Below are 23,369 nucleotides of genomic sequence, written 5' to 3' on the forward strand. Positions count from 1 at the left end.
GCCACCCCCTCCCCGGGCGGGAGGAGCGCGGGCAGGCGGCCCCGGGTCCCGGCGGCGGCGGAGGGTTCGGGTCCGCGCCTCGCACACCGCCGGGCGGAGAGCGGCGAGCGGCGAGGGGGCCAGAGGAGCCCTCCCTGAGCACACGCCCGCCCGTCCGCAACCCCGGCCCCGCGCACCCGGCGGGGCGGCCGCGGCTCGGACCCCGGGGAGCGGCTCCCGCGGCCCCGCCCCCAGAAGTGACGCGGCGGCTACGGCGTCCGGGAGGGGCCCCGAGCCGCCGGGGGGTTCAAGACGGGCGGCGGCCGGGCCGATTGGCGGAGCGGCGGCCAGGAACGCGGAGCGCGCGCCCGCGTTTAGCGGCCCGACGACCGCGTGCGGGGGCGGCAGGGCGGGGCAGGGCCGCGGCGGGGCGGGGGCGGCGGGAGATGCGGGCGGCGGCGGGCACCCGGCGGGCTGGGCTCGGCCGCCGCCGCCTTCTCCGGCTCCGCCGCGGGGGTCGCCGTGGCTGCCGCGCCGTCCCCGAGGTCCCGGCGTGAGGAGGAGGCGGGCGGAGAGCAGCGTCCGGTTGGAGACGGAGACCCAGAGGGAGCCCCGCGCGCGGCCTCGGTGAGCGGCGCGCCCCGTCGGGGTCTCGCAGACGCCGCCCTTGGCGCACGGAGTGGGGCCGGGGGGCGGCGGCGGGGCGGCGGGCTCCCCCGGGACCCTCCCCGGCGCCGTCCCGCGGGGTCCCGCCCTGTCCCGCGGCGCGCACAGGTGGACCGCAGCGCCCGCCGCTCCGTCGCCCCGGATTTGGTGCCGCAGGTCCGGCGGGCGCGGGCGGCGGCGGCTTGTTTGTGTGTGTTGCTGGGGGAGGGGGCGCCGAGCGGGGCGTCCGACCGCGGGGACAGGAAGTCGGAAAATGAAAGTACAGTCGCTCGGCGCTCCCCGGGCCCGGCGGCGCGCGCTGCCTCCGCACTTTGATCTTCTCCGCGGCGCACGGCCACCCGCTTCCTGCGCTCCGCGCGCTCGCGCTCATCCGGTGTCGAGTTTCATTGCTTTTTTCCTACCTCTCGCGCCTGCAAATCGCCGGTCCCTTCACTGTCCGCTTCACGTGGGGCTGGGCCGGTAGCTTCTTAATTCCTAGGAGGATCCGCTGAGTTGTCTTGCAGGGGCGGGATGTTAGCTGGCTTCGCTGGGAAGGGAGAGGTGTTGGGGAGGGAGGATGCGCGCACCGTTGGCGCTTCCCCAGCGCGTTGCTGCTTGAAGTTTTAGGGCATTGAAGTAAAGGCTCGGGGTTGGGTTCATCACAGCGGTCCAGCCCCTCTCTCGGGTGGTGGGGTCAGTCAGCCCTTCCCTCCCCGCTGCTTACAAAACCTGGTGCTTCAGCGTGGAAGACCGGCGGAGGTGTTGGTGTGAAAACGTGGTCATGATTCAACAACCCCTCCCTCCAACTCTCCCCTCTTTGATTTTATTTAAGCATCAAAGTCGCATAAGTGGACTTCATTACACTCCTAGGGAGCTATTGCCTTCCCGTTGTATTGTAACAGCCGTATATTTTCAATGATATTCCCTTAGTATAGGCTACTGTGCAGTTAGACAGCTGGTTACTTTTTGACAACGACGATGTATTGATTCCAGACAGGTCTTGATGCATTTTGTAAGTCGGTGTTTCATTTGAGCGGCCCGCTGAATTTGGAGACATTTCTTTTTCTGGGTCTTAGCTACTGTTTCCGGAAGAAAAAAAAAAGTTGGGCTGCGGGTCACCACAGCAACTGGACTGTGTTATAAACATATTTAGGGTGGAAAAGTTTTCATTTAATAGAGACTTCCTTTCCCTAATGGGTTATTTCAGCATGCTCCTTCTTTCATTTTAGCACAGGGATTTGTCTGCTATCTTGGAAGGGTTAAGGTGGAATCAATTGAGTTTTCACCATTCGGCCCCTCAAAAATCAGATTCCTTCATTTGGATCAGGTGTTTCCCTCCCTCATTATACTTCTAAAAAAAACACCTTTTAAAACTGTAATTGTAGGAAACGAGATTTTCGTGAAAAGGAAAATAAAGGGTTTTTATTTATTTTTTGACTGATAGGTGGCAAGAGTAAAAGTGTATTTTTTGCCTCTTCATTTCACCTTTGTCATTTAAAAACTCTTCTGAAACCTTTTTCCTCTAGTTCTCTTTTATGGCTGAGGGAATCATTGAATTTCATACGAATAGCACACCTTTAGGAACGAAAATGAAGAGATTCAACTTAACCTTATACCCAGAGTATAAGTTTTCAGACAAGAAATAACGTGGTATCAAAATTGAATGAATAAAATGTTGCTTTAAAGTGCCCTCTGAAGCTGTCCATTGTATGTCTTTTCTTTCCTCCCAAAAGAAAATTCTCTTCCAGCACTCCAGTGCAAAACCACAATGCCGTTTCTTTTATTCTCAACAGCCCTCTATCCCGGAGGCCGTTGAGGGGGTAGCACCAGCGTTTTCCACAGCAATTAGGTTCTGCCTTAAACATCCAACAGCTGAATACACTCGCTCCCCTGGTAACCAGCCCTGTCAGCCCCGTGAAAGCGCAGGCACCTTGGACACACCTGTACCTGTGGGAAGCTCCCCTTCGCTCAGACGGCACCTGCGTGCTCACGGGGGCGCTGCGGATGCGATTCTGTCTCTCTGCATGGATAGCTTAGTCGCCATAAATCTGTGGGCTCAAACATCATCTACATGAGAGGTAGCAAGACTCCAGGATTTGGTTTTGGGACTTTTTCCAAAAACATGGAATTCTAGGCACCGAATGTGTAGTAGTCTTTACTTTCTTCTTCCCCTCTCCTCTTCCCTTCTCCCTCCCCGCCCCCCACCCTTCCATCACCATGATCTTCGAATTCATACATTTACACCCCTACTATTCTGGATAATGAAGATGATAATCTGGAATTGGAGAGACTTGAGTTCTTTGGTTTGTCTAAAATTTACTAGGGGGTAGTTTTAACAGGTTTAGAGTAACAAGCAATTGTTTAAATGGGAAACACATGTAAGTTAAAAAGTAACTTGCCATGAACGGGCATCAGAAGAAGGCCTCTCTGGTAAACTTGGAGGAATCACAGGGACCCCTCCCCTGCCACCCAGTGCTTGATGGATATAATACAAGCCACTCTTTGAACCCAGCTTAAGCAAGGCTTTGGGAAACTGTGGTTTCCAGTGGGCTTGGTTACTTAGCATTAAAGTAGCACTTCGCAGTTGTGGGTTATTTAGTATCTCATATGCAGTATTTCTTTACAACTGACTGGCCAGGTGTGAATGCTTCTGTCCACGAAGGGAAGTGGTTTCCCTGATGAACAGCAGGTGACCTGTGGTGAAAGCGAGTTGGATTCGTGGCCTGAGCTTCTCCATGAACTCTGGAACTGGGGGAGGCATCTCCCCCTTTCTGTTCTTTGCTGTTTGCCCACCTCTGCTTTTGGATGACAGTACCTCTGTATAACCGGCTTTCAACGTGGTAACTCTGAGCGTAGTTGGAGGACATTTTGAGTGTCTCAGAAAAGTTATAGAAACCCAAATATTTTCAACTTAAGGTCCTTATCTCTGCCCTTTTTGGAAGCATGCATGGGTCACTCCTAAGGATCCCGGCCTCTGTGAGTTATTACTAGAGGCCAGGTGCACCAAATTGGTGCACTGTGTGGCGGGGGGGGGGAGGGGGGGCGGGGGCGCGGTGTCCCCTAAGCCCAGATTGCGAGAGGGTGCAGGCCAGGCCAAGGGACCCCACTGTTGCACATTCGGGGCTGGGGAGGGACACGGGAGGTTGGCCAGCCAGGGAGGGACCGTGGGAGGGCTCCAGGGCCTCTCTGGCCCGTCTGGCCCGTCTCCCTCAGTCCCAATCAGCTGGACCTCAGCAGCAAGCTAACCTACCAGTCGAAGCGTCTGCCCCCTGGTGGTCAGTGCACATCATAGCAACTGGTCAACTGCCTCCTGGTGGTTAGTGCATGTCATAGGGACTGTTCAACCGGTCGACTATCTGCCCCCTGGTGGTCAGTGCACGTCATAGCCAGCGGTTGAGCGGCCTTAGCATATCATTAGCATATTATGCTTTGATTGGTTGAACAGACGGCCGGACACTTAGCATATTAGGCTTTTATTATATAGGATTGGATTGAGCTTCTCAGGCCTATCTTTTGTAATGTTTATAGTATTAGTTTGTTTTTAACATCTTTGTTGAGATATAATTCACATACCATAAAGTTCACCTACTTAAAATGTAAAATTAAATGCTTTTAGTTTATTCACAGAGTTGTGTGACCACCACTACAATCTAAGTTAGGAAATTTAAATCACTCTGTTAGTAGTCACTCTCCACTCTTCTTCCCAACCATCCTCCATCCCTCAGCAATTGATCTACTTTCTATGTCAAATAGATTTGCCTATTCTGGACATTTTATATAAATGGAATTACACAGTACCTTTCCTTTGTGTCTGGCTTCTTTCATTTAGCATAATGTTTTCAAGGTTCATCCATGTCGTAGCATGTACCAGTACTTCATTCTGTGTTCTGGCTAGATAATATCCTACTGTATGATTGTATTACATTTCGTTTATACAATTATCAGTTGATGGACATCTGGGCTGTTTCTGCTTTTGGATATTATGATTAATGCTGTTGTGAACATTCCTGTGCAAGTGTCTGTGTAGACATAAATTTTCGCTTTTCTTGGGTCTGGAGCTAAGGGTGGATTTGCTGGGTCCTGAGGTAACTCTGTATCTAGCATTTTAAGAAACTATCAGAACTGTCTTCCCTGTGACTATACCATTTTACATTCCCACCTGTAATGTATGAGGGTTTCGCTTTCTCCACATCCTCGCTAACACGTGTTACTGTCTGTTTAATTATAGCTGTCCTACTAAGTGTGAAGTGGTATCTAAGATGGTTTTCATTTTCATTCCCCTAATAACTAATGATGTTGAGCATCTTTTCATGTGCATGTTGGTCATTTGTATATCTTTGGGGAAATGTCTTTTCAAATCCTTTGCCTATTTTTCTGTTTTTTTCTTTAATTGTAAGAGTTCTTTATAATTTTTTTATATAGGTCCCTATGATTTGAAAGTACTTTCCCCATTCTACAGGTTGTCTTCTTGATGATATTGTTTGTAGCACAGAAGTTTCATTTTTATTATTATTACTTTAAATAATTCTTTATTGTTGAAAGTATTACATATGTCTCCTTTTTTCTCCCATTGACCCCCCTCCAGCCCACCCCAGGCCCTCACCGCCCCATACCTGCATGGCCTCATCTGTGGCCATGGGCCATGCATTATGCATACAAGGTCCTCCCCTGCCTCCCCTCTGAGATTCCGCACTCTGTTCCATGCTTCCTTGTCTCTGCATCCACTCCGTTCATCAATTTTGTTACTTAGATTCCACATATGAGTGCGATCATGTGATACTTGTTTTTCTGTCACTGACTTAGTTCACTTAGCATGATACTCTCCAGGTTCCTCCATGCTGTCTCCAAGGGTAAGAGAGTCTGCTCTCTCTCTCTCTCTTTTTTTTTTTAATATATTTTATTGATTTTTTACAGAGAGGAAGGGAGAGGGATAGAGAGTCAGAAACATCGATGAGAGAGAAGCATCGATCAGCTGCCTCCTGCACACTCCCTACTGGGGATGTGCCTGCAACCAAGGTACATGCCCTTGACCAGAATCGAACCCGGGACTCTTCAGTCCCCAGGCCGACGCTCTATCCAGTGAGCCAAACGGCTAGGGCAAGAGTCTTCTCTTTACTGTGCAGCACAGAAGGTATTTTTTTAAAATATATTTTATTGATTTTTTACAGAGAGGAAGGGAGAGGGATAGAGAGTTAGAAACATTGATGAGAGAGAAACATCGATCAGCTGCCTCCTGCACACTCCCCACTGGGGATGTGCCCGCAACCAAGGTACATGCCCTTGTCTGGAATCGAACCTGGGACCCTTGAGTCCGCAGGCCGATGCTCTATCCACTGAGCCAAACCAGTTAGGGCAGCACAGAAATTTTAAGTTTTGAGTTTTCTGTAGTATTTTAATGGCTTGATTGAATTGTTTTCAAGTCCTATCCTGATTCATTGAGATCTCATTTCTAGATTTAAAAAAAGGAAGTTTTTGTTTTTGTGTTGGTATAGTTCAGTCATAGGCTTCCTGGATGTGCTTATATGTATTTGGCCAGAGTTTTCGCCCTAAAGAATTCTTCCTGTTCAACAAGGTGTTTTGAAGTTTTATGAGAAAAATAACTTGGTGCAAGCGTTTCCTTGCTGCTCCGTTGCCTAAACCAGTGGTTCTTCCAGGAGAACACTGGGCAGTGTCTGCGGGCATCTTTGATTGTCCCAGTTGGGCGGGAGGTGCTGCAAGGCACCTGGTGGGCAGAGGACAGGGATGCTGTTAGTGCACAGAACAGCTTCCAGAACAAAGACTTATCTGGCCCAAAATGTCAGTAGTTGGGAAACTCTGGCCTAATGAGGGAGGTCCCAAAATTTGGGATTTTGAAGGATTTTTCAGCTCACGTCTTGATAATCAGATAAAGGTTGCTAATCCAATTAAAGGTGGATTGCCCCGGCCAGTGTGGCTGGGTTGGTTGGGCGTGGTACCGTGCAAGGAAAGGTTGCTGTTGGATTCCCGATCAGGGCACGTGCCTGGGGGTTGTGGGTTCGATCTCCAGTAGGGGGCGTACAGAGGCAGCCAATTGATGTTTCTCTCTCACGTGGATGTTTTTGTCTCTCCCTCTCCCTTCCTCTCTCTCTAAAAATCAACAAACGATTCTTAAATAAATAAATACATGGCGGATCTGTGCGGAGGAAATCCCTGTGGGCAGATAGATGGTGACAGAATTTGCAGGTTAAATCAGGGAACATTTTGCCCAGTTTTCAGCGCTGCCAATTTATATGTAAATTATAGTTACGATAACGAAACGATTTGAAGGAGAAATACCAGTGGAACAGAAGTAGATTATTCTGTACCCCCGGGCCACACACACATACACATCCTGGCAAATAAATCATCTGGGCTGATTAAGATAGATGCCGAAATGGTGGTCTCCTCAGAGAATGCAACCATGCGCTTGTAAGATAAATTTAATAACAGTGATTCTCTAGTGATTGGCAGGCATCAGGCTGCTCCTATAATTCATGGAACTGGCTTTGTCTCCCAAGCAAGACTTCCCCTTCAGCAGCGTGGCATGACAGCGTGTAGACTGGATGCGACTACCGAGGTTTGTCTCCGCTCCCATCATTCGCTTGTGTGACCTTAGACAAATTATTTAGCTCTTTTATGAATCAGTTTTTTTCTTTCTTTATTGATTAAGGTATTATATATGTGTCCTTATCCCCCCATTACACCCCCCCCCCACTCATGCCCTCACCCCCCTGGTGTCTGTGTCCATTGGTTAGGCCTATATGCATGCGTACAAGTCCTTTGGTTGATCTCTCCCCCTTACCCCCACCCTCCCCTACCTGCCCTCTGAGGTTTGATCATCTGATTGATGCTTCTCTATCTCTGGATCTGTTTTTGTTCATCAGTTTATGTTGTTCAGTATATTCCACAAATGAGATCATGTGATAATCTTTCTTTGACTGGCTTATTTCACTTAGCATAATGCTCTCCAGTTCCATCCATGGTGTTGCAAATGGTAAGAACTCCTTCATTTTTACCGCAGCGTAGTATTCCACTGTGTAGATCAGTGATTCCCAAAGTGGGCGCTACCGCCCCCTGGTGGACGCTGCAGCGATCCAGAGGGGCGGTGATGGTCACAGGTGCATTTGTTTTAACTTTGTATTACCTTTCTATTCTGAGTTCAATAAATAGTTTCATAATTTCAAAACTTCAATGTTTCTAATTTATACCTTTACTATATTTTACGAAAAAGGTAGAAACATTAATACATACATCTTTCTGTTTAATTGCTATTAAAATTTAAAAAAAATTAATTTCCAGGGGGCACTGAGTAATATTTTTTCTGGAAAGGGGGCGGTAGGCCAAATAAGTTTGGGAACCACTGGTGTAGATGTACCACAGTTTTCTAATCCACTCATTTGCTGATGAGCACTTGGCTATTTCCAAATCTTAGCTATGGTAAATTGTGCTGCTATGAACATAGGGGTGCATATATCCCTTCTGATTGGTGTTTCTAGTTTCTTGGGATATATTCCTAGAAATGGGATCACTGGGTCAAGCGGGAGTTCCATTTTTAGTTTTTTGAGGAAACTCCATACTGTTCTCCACAGTGGCTGCACCAGTCTGCATTCCCACCAGCACTGCACGAGGGCTCCTTTTTCTCCTTTTTCTCCCCATCCTTGCCAGCACTTGCCATTTGTTGATTTGTTGATGATGGCCAGTCTGACAGGCGTGAGATTGTACCTCATTGCTGGTTTGATTTGCATCTCTCAGATAATTAGTGACTTTGAGCATGTTTTCATATGTCTCTTGGCCTTCCTTATGTCCTCTTTCAAAAACCATCTATTTAGGTCTGTTGCCCATTTTTTGATTTGGGTTGTTTATCTTCCTTTTGTTAAGTTGTATGAATTCCCTGTAAATGTTGGAGATTAAACCCTTATTGGTAATAACATTGGCAAATATGTTCTCCCATGCTCTGGGCTTTCTTATTGTTTTGTTGGTTTCTTTTGCTGTGAAGAAGCTTTTTATTTTGATGTAGCCCCATTGGCTTATTTTCTTTCTAGTTTCCATTGCCCTAGGAGCTGTATCGGTGAAGATACTGCTTTGGCATATGTCTGAGATTTTGCTGCCTATGGATTCCTTTAAGATTTTTATGGTTTCCCATCTTACATTTAAGTCCTTTATCCATTTTGAGTTTATTTTTGTGTATGGTGTAAGTTGGTGGTCTTGTTTCATTTTCTTGCATGTATCTGTCCAGTTTTCCCAGAACCATTTATTGAAGAGACTGTTGACTCCACTGTAAGCTCCTGCCTCCTTTGTCAAATATTAATTGAGCATAGTGGTTCGGGTCGATTTCTGGGTTCTCTGTTCTATTCCATTGGCCTATATGTCTGTTCTTGTGCCAGTACCAGGCAGTTTTGAGAATGGTGGCTTTGTAATACAGCTTGAGACCTGGTATTGAGAGCCCTCGTACTTTGTTCTTCTTTCTCAGGATCACTGCAGCTACTTATGAATCATTTCTTTCATAACTAAAATAAGGCTGTTGTGGGGATGAGAAGAAGTAGTATATCTGGAGCAGGTGAAGCAGGGCCTGACACGGTGCTGTGGGAGCGTCGGCCGTTAATGTGCCTGTGTCTCTCCCTTGTGCCTCCTCCAGCTCATGGCGATGGACAGTGCTGTCACCCTGTGGCAGTTCCTCCTTCAGCTCCTGCAGGAGCCGCAGAACAAGCACATGATCTGCTGGACCTCCGACAACGGGGAGTTCAAGCTTCTGCAGGCGGAAGAGGTGGCTCGGCTCTGGGGGATTCGCAAGAACAAGCCTAACATGAACTACGACAAGCTCAGCCGGGCCCTCAGATACTACTATGTAAAGGTAATACCCGTCCGCCCGAGAACAAGAAGCGTTCCTTCTCTTCTGTTCAGGTTATAGGTACTAAGATGCTGATTTATTTATTTAATTTTAAAAATCTCTCTCTATAAAAGCCTAAGCGACTGTTACGACGGGGTGACCGGTCGCTATGATGCACATTGACCACCAGGGGGCAGATGCTCAATGCAGGAGCTGCCCCCCAGCCCACAGGCCCCAATTGCTGATGGAGCCTACTGGCCAACCTCCTGGTCCCTGCCCCCGGTCGGCAGGCCCCGATTTGCCTGATCGAGGCCAGGCCCTTGGGCTGGGACGGGGAACCGGGGGTGGGTGGCGGCAGATGTGGGTGGCAAGGGAAGGATGGGGTGGGGGGAGGGGGAACCATGCAGTGGTGGTGGGTGGGTGGCGAGGGAAGGAGGAGGCAGGGAGGCGGGGAACCTGATGGGCCCTGATGGCCAGCCAGGCCTAGGGACCCCACCTGTGCATGAATTTCGTGCACCAGGCCTCTAGTTGAGATATAATTGAAATATGTTAGTTTCACGTTTACAACATAACGGTTTGATACTTGTTTCCATTGCAAAATGATCACTGTCCTGGTTTATTTTAATCCCATTTATTTTATAGCTTGAGCAGTTTGGAATTAGGACGGAGGCTGGAAATGCTCCAGTTGCTTCTGCAAACTGTTATTCAGTGCCCCACCCCCACGCACCTGTCTTCTTCCAAACAGTTGTCTTTAAAGGAAGAGTAAGGATAGGGTTGAAATAAGGAAAAGGAAGTCTCAGATTCTTGAGGACAAATATTATTGTGTATATCATGATTTACTTTTAAAATTGCCATAGATACTTGTTTCTTAGCTCTGCTTAGTTTTTACTTTTCAATTTAATCCAGGGAACACAATTAACGCATGCCTGTTTACCCACAGAATTGATTTCTTAGTTAAAATTTTTAGATTTCTCATTTTGAATACACTTTGGGCCCTGCAGTAACATAAATGGCTCAAATGGATAGAACTGGGATGAGAAGCTGAGATCTTAATTTCTTTCACCTTCAAGTGGTTGGTCTTAATCAGCGTTGCTCTCTGAGACACGCGTAAAAGCAACAACTGGGATTTTTGAAGGAAGTGGGAACCTTAGTAGAAGTGATGTTTTCAATTCCTTTTTGCTTACTCAGCATGTGGATGGCTTGTACCTTTGGACTTATTGTAGATTGTGTGTAGGTCAGCGATTTTTGACGATGCAGATAATTGGGTGAGAGTGTTAAGCAATCAGAATCTTGCAGCTTTTATGTAATGTATCAGTTCAGTTGTTAATACGACATGTAAATGTTCTTAACTTATGCCCCACAACAGCAGGCACTGTGCTGAGTATGACTGGATGACTTAAGGTGATGTTAGATCAGTGGTCGGCAAACTCATTAGTCCACAGAGCCAAGTATCAACAGTACAACGATTGAAATTTCTTTTGAGAGCCAGATTTTTTTTTTTAAATATATTTTATTGATTTTTTACAGAGAGGAAGGGAGAGAGATAGAGAGCTAGAAACATCGATGAGAGAGAAACATCGATCAGCTGCCTCCTGCACATCTCCTACTGGGGATGTGCCCGCAACCCAGGTACATGCCCTTGACCGGAATCGAACCTGGGACCTTTCAGTCCGCAGGCTGACACTCTATCCACTGAGCCAAACCCGTTTCGGCAAGAGAGCCAGGTTTTTTAAACTTAAACTATATAGGTAGGTACATTGTTACTAACTTAATTAGGGTACTCCTCAGGCTTAGGAAGAGCCACACTCAAGGGGCCAAAGAGCCGCATGTGGCTCTTGAGCCACAGTTTGCCGACCACGGTGTTAGATGAGTTGGAAGCTTGAAGTAAGCTGCTGTCACACAGGACACCGTGAGGCCAGTTTTTTCAGGAGCTCCGCGAGATGAGACTATAAGAAAGTATAAGAACGCTTGTTTTATTTACCTACAGAATATCATAAAAAAAGTGAACGGTCAGAAGTTTGTGTACAAGTTCGTCTCTTACCCGGAGATTCTGAGCATGGATCCGATGAAGGTGGGCAGGGTTGAGGGAGACTGTGAGGCCCTGAGCGGCGGCGAGGGCGGCGGCGGCTCCCGGGACGTGGAGAGCGGAGGGAAGGAGCGGCCCCCGCAGCCCGGTGCCAAGGCCTCGAGCCGCAACGACTACATACACTCCGGCTTGTACTCTTCGTTCACCCTCAACTCCTTGAACTCCTCCAAGAGGAAGCTCCTCAAGTCCATAAAGATTGAGAATCCGGCTGAGAAACTGGCAGAGAAGAAACCTCAGGAGCCGGCACCATCCGTCATTAAGTTTGTAACCACGCCTTCCAAAAAGCCACCGGTGGAACCCGTGGCTGCCACCGTTTCAACCGGCGCCAGTATTTCCCCGTCTTCGGAAGACACTCTCCAAGCGCTGGAGACGCTGGCTTCCCCCAAGCTGCCTTCCCTGGAAGCCCCGGCCTCGGCCTGCAGTGTCGCCGCCGCGTTTCCCAGCACCCCTGTCCCGTCCCCTTCCTTCCAGGAGCCTCCCAGGACACCCTCCCCGCCGCTCAGCCCCAACCCGGACATCGACACGGACATCGACTCTGTGGGGCTGCCAGAGAGCTTGGCGCTGGAGCCCAAGGAGCAGGACTCGGCCTTGCCGGGGAAGGACAAAGCCAGCGGCTCGTCCAGATCCAAGAAGCCCAAGGGGTTGGAGCTGGCCCCCATCCTCCTGATCACGGGCAGCGACCCCAGCCCCCTGGGGATCCTGAGCCCCTCGCTCCCCACAGCGTCTCTCACGCCAGCACTGTTCTCACAGGTAGCTAGCGCTTTCTTTCTCTCACCGTTGTTTGCATGTACTCCCCTTCCCGAACAAATCCAGATTTATAATCTTGAGTGTTCATTCTGCTGCTTAGGTTTTTAAATGGCCCCATGAAAGTAACCCCCAGTCCCTTAGCTCAGTTAGGATCGCCAACACAGAAGGTTTGGAGCACTGTGTTAAATAATTCATTGTTCTACAAGTAAATAAATATTTTGGTTTTCCACTTCCTTCTATAGAAAATAAGCATTCTCTCCCCCCTCCCCTCTCTCTCGTATATAAATCTTATTAAAAACAAACAAACAGGGATAATCTCAACTTGCTGAAGTGTAACATTTAAATGGATGGCTCACTCACAGACCTTCTCGTTATTGAGGAAAAACTCCGTGTGTGACTCAGAGGCCCGTTCTTTATCCATCCCTGAATTCAGATCGGTTTTCCTGTTTGAGAAAGACCCTACAGAAGATAGGTCAGAAAATATGTTGACCTTTATCTTTCTTAAGTTGTAATAAGTAATTTCTGAGTGCTTCCTCGTGATGGAATTTCAGACTCGGAGAGATTTATGGCGAATAAGACAGTATTTGGGTCCAGGGCTATTGTGGTATTAGGACCAGGATGGAGCGGAACCCCGACGTGCCCCTCAGCGAACGCTGTGCTTTGTGTTGCAGACGCCCATCCTACTGACCCCCAGCCCCCTGCTCTCCAGCATCCACTTCTGGAGCACCCTGAGCCCCGTCGCTCCCCTCAGCCCGGCCAGACTGCAAGGTGCTAACACGCTTTTCCAGGTAAATGGCGGGAAGCCCGTCTCTCGTCAGGGGCCGTGGGAAATGAAGAGAGAGGCGGACACACAGGACCCCCCTCTCCGGGTGAAGCGTTATAAAACTCCTGTTTAAGAAGTCCTCTTTAGTTTTGGTTTTGAATGTCTAAGTGTCAATTTCCTACCAGCAAACAGTTCAGATAAATATTCACAGGAAAGTCTCCTTTTCCTGGTTGACCATTTACATGCACTGGAGTTAGACCAAGAACTAGTCAACGCTGGAGTAGGTTTTGAGACCACCCAGTTTTTAGTCATTTTTAAACTGTAGAAATCCTCTTTTATTAGGAAAAGTATGTATGCACATCTATATTCATACAAACACACACATACATATGTGGAGGGGGTTTCTGGACATATGTTTCCCCTTTTAACTGAGGATGAAAGAAATCGAGGAAACTCTTGAGAATAGTATATTAAATACTCCATTTCCCCCTCAGAATATACATTCATCAACATTTTAAATACATGTTTTCAAATGGCTATTGTATTATCTCTTAAGCAGGATCTTAGGAAACGTCTCACAGCTTTTAATGGTTATTTTGCCCAGAACATCTTAGACCTTACAACTGGTAGGCTTTCTTACGGCTGATTCATTTACTATTGGGGGCACTCCCTGGAGGATTGTCTTATGTTTCTGTCATCTAACTTTTCACTAGTTCTTTTTGCAAATGAAATGTTAAAGAAGAAAATAAGTTAAAAACACTCCTACTTCTGGATTTTTTGACACAAAGTTCTAAATTATTGAGTAGAAAATGTTGAGAATCTTCCTTGTTTCATTTTTCTTTGCCTCTCGCAAACCGGTGATTGCGTCATAGAGGGATCTGAGACCTTAAGCAAAGTCATGCTCAGGTAGCTTCGGCCTAGAATCTCCCTCTAGAATTGGCTCAGAACGAATGATGGGGAACCCTTTTCTGCGATGAGCACCCTATAGCTACTTGCACCAGTTATAAATAGAGTTAACTGGTGGGTGTCTCTTTCTGGACTTCTTTTTGACAGCTTGCGATTTGCTTTGTACTTGAATATACTCTGAGGGCACACTGTTACCGACCGTTCTAAAACCTTCATCTGTAGTTAAATGCAATCCTGTGCACCTTAGGATAGGAGGAAAGGTGTAGGTTTGTGCTTTGCATTCCATCAGGGCAAGGTGGAGAGTATCAATATTGAACATTCTTTTTATTTATTTTTAATTTTTATTTCAGAGAGGAAGGGAGAGGGAGAGAGAGAGAAACATCAGTGATGAGAGAGAATCATTGATCGGCTGCCTCCTGCATGCGCCACAACCCGGGCCTGTGCCCTGACCGGAACCGAACCGCCACCTCCTGGTTCATAGGTCGATGCTCAACCACTGAGCCATGCCAGCTGGCCAACATTCTTTTCTTCAGAGTTTTGTCACGGCATCATATTCTCTCATGATAAACAGTTACGGCCGTTGTCCTGCGAGCCACCGCTGGTGGCTGTCATGTTCTGGCTCAGGAAACATAGAGGGGACAGAAAGTGAACGTTCGGTTGAGTCCAAGGATGATGATGTGTTTTCTTTTCTTTCTCAGTTTCCTTCTGTTCTGAACAGTCATGGGCCGTTCACTCTGTCCGGCCTGGATGGACCTTCCACCCCCGGCCCCTTTTCCCCAGATCTGCAGAAGACATAACCGATGCACTTGCAGAAAGAGAACCAAGGAACCAAGGAACAGAGGGGCACCCGCATGACCGCCTCTGACGTGAGTGAGGAATGGTTCCACGTGCTGGTAACAGACTGTCGCGACTGTTGCTGTTCCCATCGAAGTGCCTTGTTAGGGTTCCCTTCCAGGAAGACTCACGTTGGACTGTGCTTGAAATGCCTTAATTGGAGTCTGAACTCCACCTCCCCCTTTTTCTTTCTCTTATTTTTCTAACAAATACTTGAGCTTTGTGTTAAGGAAATTTTTGGTGGGGTTTAGCAGCTAGCTATGTTTTGCAAGAGCAGCTAAGAACAAAGTTATTCCTTCTGCCTTATTGGGACCCTATGGTCAGAAAAAAAAAACTACGCTTTGAGCATATTATTTAAAGAAATACGAGTTAAGTGAAATAGGCCATATCTCTAAGACTAAGTGTGCTTTGTTGGATAACGAGAAGTGAGCTGTGCACAAGCAGGAGAGGAAAAAGAGTGATTTCTGTTCTCTCGGAGGAAGACTGGAGCAGTGCTCGGGGGTGGTTCTATCTACGTTGCTGTGTATCTAACCTATGAAAAGCAACTCTGCAAAGACGCATCCTACGTACATTTGTTTAGGAGGGTCTCTCAGCCATACATATATGTGATCTTGTCCTGTCTACAGAGCATGGAGCTAGTCCATTTTAACGGAGGGAGATTTTTAAACCTGGGGTGAGAATAGGGAACCCCATCTCTTGCACAGAAAAGCGGGCTGCTCGCTGGGTGTTACAGTTCCACATCCGCGGGTGACAGCGTGGTGAATGACCGCTTCTAGGAGAATAGGGCTTTGAAATTGAGAGGCATCCCTGAGTAAAAGATCCAGTTGAAGAACTTGAAACAACGTGTGGCTTTTCCCAGCATGGGATGCATGAGAGGATGCATCCCGGCATGAAGGACCCTTTCTCTTTCCTGTTCATTGTACCTCATTTTCCACTGTGTGTTGCTCTTCTTTCAAATGTAAGGTTGAGAGAGGCCGTGATAGTTTTGAGGATGCAATTAGGAAGATGAAAAGCCTCCAGATCTGTAGGGAGGTAAAGGTGTGCTGATGTCTTTGAATGTTTCTTTTTAAATTAGGGAGGAGCAGAATTCCTTTGGGAATTCTCATGCATAGGAATTAGATGGTTCCTATGAGTAGTGAAAAATGTGGGCCCTACAGGACCCACCAGTCTCTGCAGTACCAAATTTATAAAATACTACTTCATGGTAATCAATGCCAGCTTTGTTGATCCCCCAAACTGAATCGATACCAACGTCTCAGTGGAATCTTTTGAAAATCTTGGCTTTAAAGTCCAGGATTAGATAGTATAGGCGGCCACCCCCTCCGTCCCCCCCCACCCCGCCCCACTCTGTCCATTAAACTATTCTTTTAACCCTAGAAACAGTTCCTATAGTTCAATCGCAGGAACTAAATGGAATGAGGGAATAAGGAATTGAGGGCTCAAAGGGACCCTGATCCAAACCAGCACCTTCCAGGTGTGCAGTCTGTAAGTGCGTTTCCACCCAGGGAGGAGCAGCACTCGTGTAAGACGGCTGTGCTAGTGCAGTGGCAGCGGAGGGAGTGTTCAGGGAGCTGCCTCTGCATTCGGAGCGTTGGAGACCCACGCCGGCTTCCTCGGTGGTCTCAGCCGAAAGGCCTGTTCCCGAGACGTGCAGTAGCAGTGGAGAGGTCGTGCTGTTCAGTAGCGATGCAGACAGACTTCCCGGACTCCCCCCCCCCCCTCCCATGTTGAATGGTTTAGTCCGCATGCCTGGTTGAAAGTGGCCCTCTCAGCCGCACTTTGGAATCGTTTCATTAGGTTGCTTAAGATTTTGTACATTAAATAAGTAAATATTGATGGGTTGACTGAATTAGATATTTAAAATTGTGAAAGCACAAAAAGTACCTTTTGGAATTACAGGAGAAAAGCCATTGGTTTGTTTTCCCAGACGCTCTCTTTCATAATTAACTGTTTCAGCACAGGGGTGCCTGGGAAGCGAGGATTGGAACTGAGTCAGAGCAACTTCCTAGGAACGCGTGTTGGTGGAGCCTCGGTCCGTACACCTGCCCCGGAGGCCTCGTGCGGTGCGGGCCTCTGGGGGGCTGATGGTGACCCGCTTCCTCTCTGCGATCAGTTAATCTGGGGAAGCTTTTGTGTGTGTGTGTCCTTTTTTAAATGAAAGTTTACAGCCTTAGCTCAAGTGTCTGAGACAGACCGTTCTGTTTGTAAACTACCTCCTCCCTGGAGAAGTCTCAGATCCATATTTTTTTGGACGTCCACGGAGTTCTTAGCATCCACGGGTGACATACCACTTCGGACCAGTACGCTGGAGAGACTTCCGTTTGGTAGCCGTCCCTGGTATCCATCGCCAGCCACTCAGCCAGGGTGAATGTTGGTGGGCGAAGGCAGCCTAAGTTGGGACCGGGGAACAGGTTGCAGGAGTCTTTGAGACATCTGCTGCGATTATCTTAGCTCTTCGTCTGCTCTGGTCCATATCTACTCAGTTGTTTGCTGGAAACTGTTTAACTGCCAGGCTCTCTGGAGGGGAAAAGAAGCCCTGACGTGTAGCATTTGCTGATTGCCATGTGAGACTTCCTCCCCACAGGGCTGATTTTAGCTACCACCTTGGAGCTGAGAGGGGACGCGCACAGCCGCACCCTCAGCCTGCAGCCCGCTGCCTTCATTCCGCCCTGGGGTGGTGGATTTTCACATAGTTTCTAAAACATTCTTTTTTTCATATGCTGATTTTTAAAAATACAAAATTAAAACCACATGTCTGACTTCAGTAATCTTTTTTTTTATTTTATGGTTTGTCACTGCTTTTGTGATGTTAGATTCCTCATGGAATATTTTGTGTGTTCAAACAAAGGTGGAAACTGCCATTGATTTTTTTAAAAATTTATACATAATGAGAATCGAGAAACCCTCTAAAGGTCAACCTTCAGCTTCTTAGAGTTAAAATATAGGTTGAATTTTTCTTCTTATTTTTATGGTTAAAAAATAAGTTTAATTCTTTTTTTTTAAATTTTGATGGGAAAAGTAAGCTCATGAGCCTATACTACATAGTAAAAGGGTCTGAAAAAAATATATACACACACACACACACACACACACACACACATATTTTAATTGATTTCTGAGAGGGAGAGGGAGAGAGAGATAGAAACATCAGTGATGAGAGAGAATGATTGATCGGCTGCCTCCTGCACGCCTCCCACTGGGGATCGAGCCTGCAACCCAGACATGTGCCCTTGACTGGAATTGAACCCAGGACCCTTCACTCTGCAGGCCGAAACTCTATCCACCGAGCCAAACCAGCTAGGGCTGGATTTTTTTTTTTTAACTGGAAGAATTTCTTAAAGATTTATGTACTATGTTAGAGATTTTAAAAAAGGCAGAACTATTTATCTGATACAGTTTCTAGCTTCTCCATATTGTGTGTCACTTAAGCTGTCTGTTGCTAGTATTACTTCAGCTCCCTTCACATCTGTCAGTGTGTCATGTCATCTAGTGACGTTCCATCCTGACCTCAGAATTGGTGTTATGTTTCTAAAGTTCTAAAAGGCAGTTCTCTGTGTTTCTAGTGAATTTTAAGCACCTTAGAGACACTCATTGGCATTTCAGCAAAGCCGTCTCCAACTTTTTTGACCAGACACCTTGATCAGGAAAAGTTTTTGAACACAAATTCCCTCTTGCAGATTCGTACTTGTTAAGTTATATACCGCTATACTGAAGTAATATGTACATAAGACATACACAAAAATAGAAATAGGATGGCATAAAAAGAAAGTCTTGAGGCCCTGGCTGGGTGGCTCAGTTGGTTGGAACTTCGTCCCGCACACCAAAAGATGGCAGGTTCGATTCCCTGTCAGGGCCCATACTTAGGTTGTGGGTTCGATCTCTGGTTGGGCTGAGTACAGAGGCAACCAATTGATGTTTCTCTCACATCGATGTTTCTCTTTCTCTCCCCCTTCCTCTCTCTAAAGGAAAAAAAAGTAAGTCTTGAGTAGAAGTTCTGTTTCTTGCTGCACCGGTGGCTTGTCTGACCACACGCACTCTAAGGACCACTGACTCAGGATATTGCTTCTCAGTTTAATCTTGAAAAAACCAACCAACCATGGATGCTTTTGTTGGATGTATAGAGAAATCCTTTACATGTCTGATCTGATTTTCATGTAAAATCTCTCCTGGAGAATTGGAATTTTTCAGGAGAGCTTGTCATCAACTTTCTGAAGTTTCATATTCATCCTTTTTCATAAGTCACCAAGTAACCCATTACCAAATGGTTCCCAGAGCTTCATGAGAATTGTTTTGGGCAGGCTGTTGCCTCTTTTTCCTTCATAGTAGGTGTAACTCTGTAATGTGCTTTTATTTTACTATTCTGCTCACAAACTTCTCTGGCCTTATTAGTATTATATCTTACCAATAAATTCAGAATTAAGTTGCTTTATGTTAAAATACATAGTAACCTCCATTTTACTGCTGCATTAGTAAGTTTTTCTTTTCTTTTTCTTTATAACATTTCAGCATCTGAAGAAATACTTTTCTTGATGGGTCTGTTCTGTGTGTCACTTCATTTATTTTACTTACCCATGCCAGAAAGCTAGGCCTGTGCTGAGGCACCATTCTTAGGTGTGTAAACAGGTGTGGAGACAAAGCAGGTCTCTGAGCAGAAACCTGGAGCTCCGAAGAATTAAAAGTTAAAAGACGCATGATATATGCAGTCTTTTATCTGAGGGTGTGAGAATATATCGTTTCTAAAAAGGAATCAAGAAGCTAATTAGTCCATAGTAGTGAAGTGGAGGTAAACCATAGTTGTGTTTCTTTAGCAGGTGCTCTGACCAGAAAATGGGTTCTATGGAAAGTATTTTGTTAGTTACCTTCTCGATTTGGAGCAAATAAATGTTTTGTTACTGTTTTTAATGCTGCAGGCATAGCCTGCAACAAGGTGCTCTGTTACTCCTCTTAGGTCAGAATTCTGCTTTCCGAAGCCAGTGTTTTAATCTTAGGATCTGGAAATCTTGTGGGTGGTAGTGTATTAAGCAAGAAAAGAAGGCGGTTTGATTTCATTTCTCATACTTGGAGGAACCTGTTATATATAAAAATCAAGTTTTGACCTGTCAGCAGAGCAGATCTGAAAGGTGAGTTGTTTATGTAGTATAAATATTCCACTTGAAGCTGCCAGGTTCTTCAAGCTATTTTGGGGGGAGGGGGCTGGGGGGGGGGCGGAAATCGATCGCCATAGATTGACAGCCTGTCAGAATATAGCAGTTTCTCGGTGCAGCCGTTCATGCTTTGCCATTATGAAAGCTGGAATCCAGCGTGGTCTGTGGACAGGGAAATGTTGGCTTTAAGCTTTCTTTAGAAACCAGAAATCTCAAGTTGTCGTTAACATCATTTAAAATGAAACCTTTAACAAGAAAATTCATGAGGGATACAATCAAACATAAATAGCTTGAACGTTAGTCTTTTGAGCATAATATACATCAGGAAGTTTTATGAGGTTTAAAATTTTATTTTTAAATATTAAGATACTAGAGCATTTCTTCCCAAGCATTCTGATTTATTGGCTGTGTGTGTGTGTGTGTGTGTGAGTGAGTGTGAGATGTATTGACTCTGTGTGTGTGAGAATCTGTTTTTCAGAGGAACCATTTATTATTCATCCTCTAGGATGGCTCCTGGGCTATTTTATACTAAAAATTGGTGCACTTTGCAGTTGCCACTTTTTAAAAATCAATGCTTTGCACATTTCAGTTTTTTAAAATGCGTAGGCTCATAGGCCTTAAAGACTAATTGCTTGCCAATATTTTAGAGCTACATATGTTAAAGTCATCTTAATCTGTTCACTTAATGTATTATTGAGCAAATAAGGATGTCCTTTCTTAAAATTTCTACATTTACTTTTGCTTTTGTGTAAAACCCTTATTACATTGGGCTCTAAGTTTCTCAGAGGAGAGGATTATGCTATAATATTTCGGAAGTACCGGTTTGCCCATGGATTGATATAATAGTGGAGGAATTCTGACATTGTATTTAGCTTCATTTAACCTCTTAAACTGTACGTCGTAAGTATTAGAAACCTCAGAGTATCTTGGGCTGAATGTTCTCAGCTTTGCCTTGTTTTCCATCTCAGATGGGCCCATGCTGGTTCTTGTCCCCTCTGAGGATTATGAGCTGGGCTAGGACAGGCCTGGGGTCTTCTGGACGGGGGTGGGGGTGTCCTGTGGCTGCGCCAGAGTTCTAGTCAATGCCATCATTACAGTGTGCTGGAGTTCGGGGGTGGGAATGCCAAATACTGGTATCGGTTCATGTGGCACTTTTTTTGGGCACCATTATTAGCACTGTTTTGTTTTTAATAACTGGAAGCACTTAATGGTTATTTTGTTAGTCTAATTCCAAGTTATGGATGTTAAGAGTCAGGGAATTAAAGTTTATTTCTCATTTATGTTTTCTGGAACTTAAGACTGTTTGGAAAGGGGGTGAATGGATTACCATTCTTGTAGGCTCTATAGGTGTGTTCTTTGGCCTAGTATGTTTTAAATAACTTACAAGCTTTTAATGTTCTGCTTGGTAGAAATGTATGGCTTTTGATGATTTGCAATTGGTAGATTATACTCAACTTTGTAAACTATTCAGTTTTAAGTTTCTTTTCTGTTTAATCATGGTTGTTTACTGTCTGTTATGTAGGGGATGCAGTTCCGTTTAAGACATTTCATATTTTTTGTTTTTGAGGGCTGTAGTCCCAGTGGCCTTTGTATGTATATTATATTCATTGCTTATGTGGTGAAGTAGCATATTTGATGAACGTCCCTGCTCCGTATCAGTGAAACTAAGATGCAGATAGAAATCAATACAATTAATGTTTTATCGCTTAAGGCCTGTTTATTCCGTTTGGCCATTCAGTTGTCTCTAATTATAGTCATATCTGTTTCTTCACTTTTGTCTTCTGGCAGTTTCGTTTATCTTTGTGGGTAGGGAAGGTTATATATGAAACTCAATCCAGTCATTTTGCTACCTGTTAGCTTTGGTTTGAGGCAATAAAATGTTACTAAAATTAGTTTTTTTTAAATTATGCCCTTTAGTCACCCAGTAATCAAGTTGGCTAAAAATAAAGTGCTTAACTTTGTATTTTGAAGAACAATTTTTAAATGAGCTCTACTGGATCTTCAGTGTTGCCATCACTTGAGAATTAAATGGTGTTAATAATAAACTTTTAACTTCCATTCACCCAATCTATAATTCAGAAGAAAAACCTGTTATGGCATTAACACAGAAGAGGTGTGTTTTTCTATGTCTGTGTCTTAGTTTTAGGACATGTGGTAATATCTTGTCAGGGTGCTTTCCTTCAACCTGGATCAACTCAACTGAACAACCGTTACTTCATTCGTTACTTACCCCCTCGTTTATTTTCTTGAAATCTGTCCCTCATAATACCCAGCATCCACCACTCTTGTATAAATAGAATACTTATCTATAAAGTGCAAGTGTCATTAGGAACTTGTTTTAATTTCAGTGTAATTTATATTAGGGAGACTTTCAAAGTATTAAATCTTCTTTTTCCTTAAAAAGAAAAAAGGGCAATTAAAATTATGGCAACTGCTAACATTTACTAAAATCGTTAGTTTTGATGTGAGTGAGAGAAACTGCCCTCTCCCCAGCCAACCTGTGGGAAACAAAGGATGTTGTTTTAAGTCTTGAGTTGTATTTGCTTACGACGGAGAAACAGGACCCCAAGTTCAGGTGGGTGAGGGGGAGGATGCGCCAGCACTTTGAATCCACTGCTTTTCAAAGAAAAAAGGTGTGGTTGATACCCAGTGGGTCTTCAGACATTGCTCTGAATAACTAGTCAGATTATTTTTTTCTATCACTTCAAGTTCTATGCAAAAATGTTGTTAAATTCTGTAATGATGATAAGCATTTTATTAGAAAGATGACATTAAAAAACTTTTATATAAGGACAGGCATTTGCTTTGTATAATGAAATGGCTAACTGGCTTTAAGCACTGTATCAAATTTACTAAAGTCCAAAATTATATAGATATGTTAATAGATACATGTGCAACTAGATATGGACAACTGTATTTTTTTAAGTAAATATTTTTAACAAAATGGCTTTCTGAATTGATTATTCATTTCCCTCCTCTCACATCTATGTCCTAGGCACCATCTCCTATGCCGTTTATTGCAATTGTAACCTTGCCTGTGTCCACAAGTTTATTCTTGCCCCTCACCTGCTCACAACTCTCCTAATAACTCACATAACTAAAAAAAAAAAAAAAAAAAAATCTATACTCCTAACACGGCTTCTATGATCTGGCCCTCGCTTCCACTCTCACTTCCTGCCCCTCTTCTCCTCCCTGGTGCATGGAGCACACGGCCTCTCGCCAGCCCTCACCGTACAAGCACTTGCAGCCTCAGGCCCTGGCACTTGTGTGTCCCCTGCCTGGTGCAGTCTCTCCCGGCTACTTGGATGGCTTGCTCCTGTCCACCACTCAGGTTTCTGCACAAACGGCACCTCCTCAGAAAGGCCTTCCAGACCATCGCGTGACATTCCCTCTCCCACCCCTTTCCCTACTTTTCTCTGTGGCCCTCCGTTATCACGCATC

The 23,369-nt window shown here is 45.6% G+C and overlaps 1 protein-coding gene across 2 annotated transcripts; it reads left to right on the forward strand.

The window, feature by feature from the left end:
• Positions 1-428: 428 nt before the first annotated feature.
• ELK4 (ETS transcription factor ELK4) lies at positions 429-23,027 on the forward strand. 2 transcript variants are annotated; one of them, XR_013997153.1, is made up of 6 exons: positions 429-606; positions 9,257-9,472; positions 11,436-12,284; positions 12,953-13,069; positions 14,649-14,816; positions 22,924-23,027. XR_013997153.1 is itself a non-coding variant. In XM_081112389.1 (5 exons), exons 2-5 carry the CDS (start codon positions 9,260-9,262, stop codon positions 14,745-14,747), a joined length of 1,278 nt encoding a protein of 425 aa, XP_080968515.1. In that variant the 5' UTR covers positions 430-606; positions 9,257-9,259; the 3' UTR covers positions 14,748-15,964. The 2 variants fall into 2 exon arrangements, 1 of the variants encoding a protein (XP_080968515.1); XM_081112389.1 differs by lacking the exon at positions 22,924-23,027 and having other exon boundaries at positions 430-606; positions 14,649-15,964.
• Positions 23,028-23,369: the final 342 nt, after the last annotated feature.

This window comes from Myotis nattereri (genome assembly GCF_964212035.1).
Source record: "Myotis nattereri genome assembly, chromosome: 18".
Classification (NCBI taxonomy): Eukaryota; Metazoa; Chordata; class Mammalia; order Chiroptera; family Vespertilionidae; genus Myotis; species Myotis nattereri.

Bases quoted from the DNA above. Each gene is read 5' to 3' on its own strand.
- ELK4 (XM_081112389.1), top strand. From the start codon at position 9,260: ATGGCGATGGACAGTGCTGTCACCCTGTGGCAGTTCCTCCTTCAGCTC. The intron at 12,285-12,952 runs GTAGCTAGCGCT...TTTGTGTTGCAG, and splicing joins CGCCAGCACTGTTCTCACAG to ACGCCCATCCTACTGACCCC. The intron at 13,070-14,648 runs GTAAATGGCGGG...TTTCTTTCTCAG, and splicing joins GTGCTAACACGCTTTTCCAG to TTTCCTTCTGTTCTGAACAG.